This window comes from Solanum stenotomum, unplaced genomic scaffold (genome assembly GCF_019186545.1).
Source record: "Solanum stenotomum isolate F172 unplaced genomic scaffold, ASM1918654v1 scaffold11165, whole genome shotgun sequence".
NCBI classification, from domain to species: Eukaryota; Viridiplantae; Streptophyta; class Magnoliopsida; order Solanales; family Solanaceae; genus Solanum; species Solanum stenotomum.
In genome coordinates this window covers 5,549-13,118 of record NW_026021425.1, presented here as the reverse complement: position 1 = coordinate 13,118, position 7,570 = coordinate 5,549, and the positions used below count along the sequence as shown (strand labels likewise).

At 32.7% G+C, this 7,570-nt stretch overlaps 2 protein-coding genes across 2 annotated transcripts; one reads left to right on the top strand and one right to left on the bottom strand.

Moving 5' to 3' along the window:
- Window positions 1-240: 240 nt before the first annotated feature.
- On the top strand, window positions 241-3,228 carry LOC125849872 (protein trichome birefringence-like 34). The gene is made up of 5 exons (XM_049529834.1): window positions 241-664; window positions 912-1,083; window positions 1,742-1,938; window positions 2,102-2,263; window positions 2,340-3,228. Exons 1-5 carry the CDS (start codon window positions 327-329, stop codon window positions 2,704-2,706), a joined length of 1,236 nt encoding a protein of 411 aa, XP_049385791.1. The 5' UTR covers window positions 241-326; the 3' UTR covers window positions 2,707-3,228.
- Window positions 3,229-4,163: 935 nt separating this feature from the next.
- LOC125849873 (protein BRASSINAZOLE-RESISTANT 1-like) lies at window positions 4,164-5,243 on the bottom strand. The gene is made up of 2 exons (XM_049529835.1): window positions 4,908-5,243; window positions 4,164-4,403 (listed from the first exon to the last, which is right to left on the bottom strand). Exons 1-2 carry the CDS (start codon window positions 5,214-5,216, stop codon window positions 4,164-4,166), a joined length of 549 nt encoding a protein of 182 aa, XP_049385792.1. The 5' UTR covers window positions 5,217-5,243.
- Between the last annotated feature and the right edge of the window lie 2,327 nt (window positions 5,244-7,570).

The following is a 7,570-nucleotide window of genomic DNA, read 5'->3' as shown; positions in this document are numbered from 1 at the left end:
AAAAATTGAATACCATCAAGAATATCCCGTATAATTATTAGAAAAAAACATATTAGTTTTTGTCTTGAATTCCTGAAGTGACACTTATTTTGTAACATAAGAAGTATATAAATAATTCTTCTATTGTTAGCCAAAGTTATTGAATTCTGTCGAATCTGATATAGCTTCTCTCTCGGCAAAAAGGGGCAAGTATAGTTACCCAACCCACTCAAATATCTTTCAAATTCAACAACTTCAATTCCCTTGTGCTGCTTTTTCTCCTTAGTATTATAAGTACCTATAGACTTATAAGAAGATAAATCAAAGAGGTTATTTGAGAGAAGAATATGGCAGAAAAACTAGTGCATAAATCATGGCTAATTCAATATAATTTGCATTCTATTTTAGGATTCTTCCTCTTGTTCTTTCTTTCTGTGTCTTTTTATCTTATAGGAGATAATAGTGATGGTGTTAGTTTTCTAGCAAATAAATCTACAAGGAAAAATTCATCTCCAAAATGTGATTTGTTTTCTGGAAGTTGGATTTTTGATAATGTGTCATATCCTTTGTACAAAGAACAACAATGTTCTTTCATGCCTGATGATTTTGCTTGTCACAAATTTGGAAGAAAAGACTCAAAATATCATTATTGGAGATGGCAACCTTATCATTGTGATCTTCCAAGGTAACATACTCAAAAAATTCTCTTTGATTTCCTCTTTTTTGTTTTGTCAAGGTAAGGGTAAGTCTGTGTACGCTCTACCTTTTCCAGACCCCACTTGCGCGACTATACTGGGTATGTTTCCTCCCAAGGTAGGGGTAAGGTGTCTATACACTCTACCCTCCCCAGATTCCAATCATGGGATTATACAGAGTATGTTGTTGTCATTTGTTGAATTTAATTTTTAAATATGTGTGTTGTAAGAGTGTAGGTTTAATGCCAAGGGATTATTGGAGAAGCTAAAAGGGAAGAGAGTGTTGTTTGTTGGGGATTCATTGAACAAGAATCAATGGGCTTCTATGGTATGCTTAATTGAATCCTCTGGAATTCCATCTCTCAACCCACCTATATGGAAAGGCAACTTAATCACCTTTGAGGTCAAGGTAATTACACTTAGTTTTTTCGTTTGCTTGAATTTGAATCATGGTCTCTCATGATTTTTATCTCACTTTATTTACCGCTAGGCCATACCTTGGACTCACAAAGCAATTAGCCTTTTCATCAAACCTTACTATACTTTGTTTGATTTGGTTTATTAAAATGGTATTATACATGAAAATGGTGCACTTTGAAAGAAGACGAACCAAAACCACAAAATTTGTCAACATCACTAATTCAAATGGCAAATACTGTATTCCATGCATTGTATGTGTCTGATATTAGAGTTTGTTAGAGATGCCTAAAATTGCATTATTGTTAGGTGGTTAATCAATTCAAATAAGATAAAATATTTTTCCCAAAGAAAAATTCTTGCAATTTGTTGTATAAAGTATAAACCAAGACAGAGACATTTATGATGTGACTATAAGAGGTAAATGAGAACCCACAGTGCAGTTGAGACTGCTTCACCCTTAATCAGATGTCTCGAGTTCGAGCCTTGGGTATGAAGAAAATCATGTTGGGAGAGTCACCCCCGAATGGGCCCTGTAGTGTGCGATTCAGAGAGAGTGGTTAATATCAACTAGCAAAGAGTTTGTTATTTCAAGAGAAATATTTCTTCGGTTGTGACGCTAAAGTTTTTCATTTTCTAATATGATTAAGGAATACAATGCAACAATTGATTTCTACTGGTCACCATTGCTAGTAGAATCCAATTGTGATGATCCGGTGAAGCATCGTGTCCGCGATCGAATTATCAGAGTTGAGGCCATTGAAAAACATGCTAGGCATTGGATTGATGCAGATATTCTCATCTTTGATTCCTTCACTTGGTGGCTTGAATCACATATGACACTTCAGTAAGTCTGTTTTTTCACACCAAAATAAGTACCCCTTTAGAATTCACATTTTACACAAACATTTCATATTTGGAATTAAGTTATATACACTGACAATGTAAAAATCTCGTAGTTATAAGTAACATGATTGTTGTCTCATTTTTTCCATGCCAACTTTACACAGATGGGGATCGTTTAACAGCTCCGATGCAATATACAAGAAGGTTGAAATGAAGCTACGACGTTATGAGATGGCCTTAAGAACATGGTCAGATTGGTTGGAGTTTCAAATTGAAAGAAAAAGGACTAAATTGTTCTTCATGAGCCTCTCGTCTTCTCACAAAAAGTACGATAATGACTATATTGTTTGTCCGTTCTTGTACAAACAACGAAAGATTAATCCTTTTTGTTGTTACATGCAGTGGTACAGATTGGGGCAGGGGAAATGATCAAAATTGCTATGACGAAACAGAACCAATATCAAGAAGAGAGTATTGGGGGAGTGAAAGTGATAGAAAGATGATGGAAATAGCAGAGGAGTCTGTAAATGGGCTGAAGAGAAAGGGATTAGACATACAATATCTCAACATAACACAACTCTCCGAGTATAGAAAAGACGGACACCCATCCGTTTACAAGAGGAATTGGGTTGCTCCAACAAAAGAACAACTGTTAAATCCAAGGAAAAATTCAGATTGTGTACATTGGTGCCTTCCTGGTGTGCCTGATGTTTGGAATCAGATTCTTTATGCCTATATCATGGATTCGTCAAGAGAATTAAACGAATAGAGATTTTATTTTTTTCTATATGAAAAAAAATAATACTATAATTGTAATGATATATGTTATATTTTGTGCATAGAAGTCTTGAAATGTATGAAGTAGTTCAACAAGGTTTACATTAATTGTTATACACATTGAGAAGCAGTTGATGTTTCAACAAAAGCAGGTGAAGTTGAAAGAAAGAGTCATTACAAGATAGTTAAAAAAAGATTTGATAAAGAAGAAGGATTCACTATCTCATTAGTTCCATCACCTTTTTAGATGGAGCTCAGAAGAAAATGGAGTTTGTAAAAAATAGATGGATTAAAAGGCATGGAACTGGCCATGGACGCATGGGGAAATTGGATAGAATCCAATGTGAATGTAATGAAGAAGCAAGTCTTTTTCCTCAAACATTTGTCATTATGTTAACAAGGAAATGGCGGTAAGGAATGTTAGTTAACGAATTGATCCATTACAGAAACAAGACTTCATATTTTTCCAATGTACAACCAAGACTGCTGTTAAGTTTCTAGTTCATTTGAAACAAGAAATTTTCAGTGCAGTTTCTTTTTTAATTTAGTGAACTTCCATTTTTTTTATACAGCATGGTTCTGGCAAATAATAATCACTTCCTTGCCTTGTGCATGATATGAATTATATGAAACAATGCACAATTTCGATCATAGAAATCAGCAAATCGTGATTGTAACCACTAACCAATATCAAAATACATAGTATATAATATTGCTTTATGAAAACTTGGACAATCTAATAAGCACAATGAGAAAGGCCTTGAAAGATGAACAAAATACAGAAACTGCATACAGTCTAATTTAGCTGCAAAATAGATGATTATATTACTCTTGGAAAGGAGTTTGCTTAAAATCCTTCAGAAAATCAAACCTACCAAACTTGAATTTTCTTGTCTTACATGTTTGAATTAAGCAATCTTTAAAAGATCGAGTTCAAACTAATAGCAAGAATTGAGCAAATGAGAAAAATTACCAAATTCAAGCAACAGTCTTAACATAATTTGTTGGAGTCACTCAGCAGTTGCAAGTTCTCATGAGCTAATACAATTGCGAAGTTTAAAAAATAGTGCTGACTTGTAGTCTCAAACATAAACTTAGTAGATGATGCATAACTTTGCTAACGAGAGGATTTTGAGTTTTCATTTGTTCACTAACAAGAAATAACATGGTCACAGATGAATATGATCGTGACAATTAAACAATCTTCGATCTTAAAATTTAGGAAAAATATAAAATACAACATAGTGATCACAAATTTAGGTTAGAATAATCATACATTGATTTGATAGATTCAGTTTGAAGTCACTTGATATAGATATGCATATCATATTTGACAGATTGCTTCTTTAATCTCAAGTACACATTAGATAGATAAACTATATATTCAAATAAAAATTACACTATATTTCCTTTGTCCTAAATAACTATTTTTGCTATGACAAAAAATAGTTAAGAAGAGAGTGATAGAGTCAAATTGACGTCAAACACTTCAGCAGATGACGTCAGTGAACCTTCTGGCCTACCTTTCTCGGATTCCACCTTGTTCATCTCAACCTCACACTTACAATAATACTCTCCATCTTTGATTTGATCTTCACATTTACAGTAGTCTTCATCTTTGGTTTGATCTTCCATAGAAACTTGAGCAGAGTCTACATCAATCAATCTTGGCAGGTCTTTCATTGGATCCTATGAGATTTTAAATAATACAGAGTCGTCAAGATATTCTAGCACAAAATAAGTCTCATATAAGAAATGACGAAACATGCTAGTGTTAAAGCTAGTCACTGCCTAAGAAAGGTCAATATGGTTGCATATCATCTGGTAAAATTGGCAAACTATAGTCGGAATAGCCAAGTTTTCAACTCTTTTCAGTATTTGTCCAATGGTGAAAGAGCTCTTATCAACTGGACACAAGCCAACTGTCATCCATTAAACTCAGATCCGACAAGAGAAACTTCTTTATTAGCATGTAAAAATGCACTCAAAAGCTTACATACATGTTTGAGAAACCAAAAAATGTCAATCGTTGTAATTAACATGATTTCTCTTTTGGAAAAGGTAAAAATAAAATCATGATAAATCACTTTGACACCAAAAAAGTGAGTAGTACCAAATGTTTTCATTTTCAAACTAGGCAAAACATTGATGAACAAAGTGAAGAAACCATAGCAGCAGAGTGTTCATCCTCACCTTCCCGTTAATGGTGCCATCTTCTTCAACGTGCCATCCAGCTTCCTTACATAGAGCAATGAGAAGATCATTGGTGTCAGCATGCTTTGGAAGTTTGTAGTTTCCATGAGCTCGTAGTCCAGCAAAGATTTTGTGAGCTACTCTTCGGCGATTTTTCTCCCTTTGCTTATTTTTCTGTCGCTCTCTGTCAGATGGATAACGGAACCTAGTCACAACACTGCCATCTTTGGCGGTTCTGTGAACCAACCACGGCCCTCTGCTAGTTTTTATGCATCCTCTAACACCACTAGTTTTCTTATCTTCCACCATAGTTATGAGTTATGCTTCCACTTTTAGTTTGTTCAATTTTTTTTTCGTTATTTTCTATAGTTCTAGCTAGAGTAGTTATTTATAGTAGAAAATAGACAGCATATAGACAAATTAGGACTACAACAAAGTGGACAGAATATATTCCTCCAGTTTGGTGTGAGTACTATGTTTACTTAATTCCTTTTTTTTTTAATTTCAAAATATTTTATACAAAACATTAATGTATGAGCAAATGAGATAATATTACTTTGGTGAGTTTATTTAGTTAGTCTGAGAGTTCTCAGGACATTGACAAGTGTCCAATATACATGTACAATTATTGTTTCTCGTCGAAAAGTACTACAAATCATAATAATTAATAATTAAGATATTTAAAAAGACATGAAAACATTATTACAGCCAAAGATAAGCTCATTTAAAACTCAAAAATGGGGAAGTGTTTTATAAATTGGGATTAAAAGAATAATTAGGTATGATAGAGTACTACAAGTCATAATATTAATTAATAACTCAATATATTTAAAAGACATACAATCAAAGATCAGTTCATTTGAATCTTGAAAAATTTAAAAGTATCATATAAATCAGAACGGGAGGAATAATTAGTTAAGGTAGAATATTTTCTTAATAGTAAAGCTAGTGGAGACAGTAAAACCAAATACATGTATATATATTTGGATAAAAAAACAAAAAAAAAGCATGGAAAATTGTCAGTGGAGATATTGCATGCACATTTATGCCTTTTCAGCCTCTTTTTTCACTTGGTGTCTGATATTCAAATTGGAATCGATTAAATTTGAGTTTACGTACAGAAATCCCACATTTAGGGACAAAGCAATTTCTAATAAAGTCGACTTCATATTCGGGGACTTGAATTTGAGATCTCTCGTCAAGGATAAAGGAGTACTTACTACTCTATCGCAATCCTTGTTGGTACTTTTTCAGTCATATTCGTTGTTGTCTAGACATTAATTCAGGTGAAAGTACAATATTTTTTCTGAAATTTTGATCTTCTGTTCCATTTTGTCCAAATGGTCACATATATATGGGGAATCAAAGAATAAATATAGTACACTATACAGCCTTCTTTTTGTCTTCTGATTTCCCAGACAAAAAGTAATCTCTTTTAATCATAAAACTACAAGTTTGGATCTTTATATACAACAGTAGTATATATTTTGAAATGTTATAAAAAATAAGCTTTTTACTTTATCTTTCTTTGTTTACAATCAATTCATGTAACAAGCCCAATTGAGTTATGTGACAACTCGATCAATCTCATTTTTTTCTACAGCAAGTTTAGCTGAGTATATTAATTCGTACTCTTTTTCTGATATTGGGACCTCGTCTAATTCGGGTGAGGTCCATTAGACATAAAAAGTACACCTATCAGAATTGTTTTATACTTCTAGAGACCTCTAATTAAGTATGAAAAAAGATTGTATTTTTCCACCATGACCCACGATGGTAGTACAATTCCTAGTCAATAATAATTGAACTAGTATCTAAGTACTCTTATTAACATAAAAAAAAATTGTGTATATGTGATAGATGTTGTATTTCTTTTAACTTTTTCATATATCGAACTCTCTTCGAGAAAATTCTGACCGTCAGTGTTTATAAATAGTAATAATAATGATGAAGAATACGATGAGATCAAATAATTCAAATAGAATATGTATGTTAATACTAATTAAGTTTGAATGCAAAGCAAAAACTAATAGACGGAGGCAGTAATATCCCCCGCAACCGCCCCGTCAGTGGCGTAGCTATATATAGCTTAGAATGGTTAATTCATCTTTTTTTTAAAATTATACTATGTAGAAAATTGTACAAAGTATATAGGTTTAAAAATATTTTTCATACGTATATATTAAATGTTGAACACCTTTAATAAAATTTTTGACTTCACCACTACACCTCACCCCATTTTGTCACCCCTAAACGGAGGCAGTAATAGCCCCGGCTGCCCCGCAACCGCCCCGCCCCATTTGTCACCTAGACGGAGGCAGGAATATTCCAAATAATTCCCTAAAATCTCTTTTTAATAGTCCGAAAAGAAGTAAGAATTATTTGAAATTGAAGGATGTCGTTAAAATTAAATGATTAAAATATAATTCTAAATATTTCCTTTTCAATATATATTCCAATGTTGCTTTTGGAGATTTGCTCTTTTAACTAGTATGAAAAAGCTATAAAAAAGATAAGAAAAAAAAAGGTTCTGATTTCTGAAAAAAGAATGGTGAGAAAATAAGTTATTAAACTTTCTATTGGATCTCAAAAAAGTAACCTTTTATATGAAAGAATCTTCTCTTGCTTTCTCTTTAACAAAACAAGGGAAAAGCTACTTTTAA

Bases quoted from the DNA above. Each gene is read 5' to 3' on its own strand.
- LOC125849872 (XM_049529834.1), top strand. From the start codon at position 327: ATGGCAGAAAAACTAGTGCATAAATCATGGCTAATTCAATATAATTTG. The intron at 1,939-2,101 runs GTAAGTCTGTTT...AACTTTACACAG, and splicing joins GAATCACATATGACACTTCA to ATGGGGATCGTTTAACAGCT. The intron at 2,264-2,339 runs GTACGATAATGA...TGTTACATGCAG, and splicing joins CTCTCGTCTTCTCACAAAAA to TGGTACAGATTGGGGCAGGG.
- LOC125849873 (XM_049529835.1), bottom strand. From the start codon at position 5,216: ATGGTGGAAGATAAGAAAACTAGTGGTGTTAGAGGATGCATAAAAACT. The intron at 4,404-4,907 runs GTGAGGATGAAC...AAAATCTCATAG, and splicing joins ATGGCACCATTAACGGGAAG to GATCCAATGAAAGACCTGCC.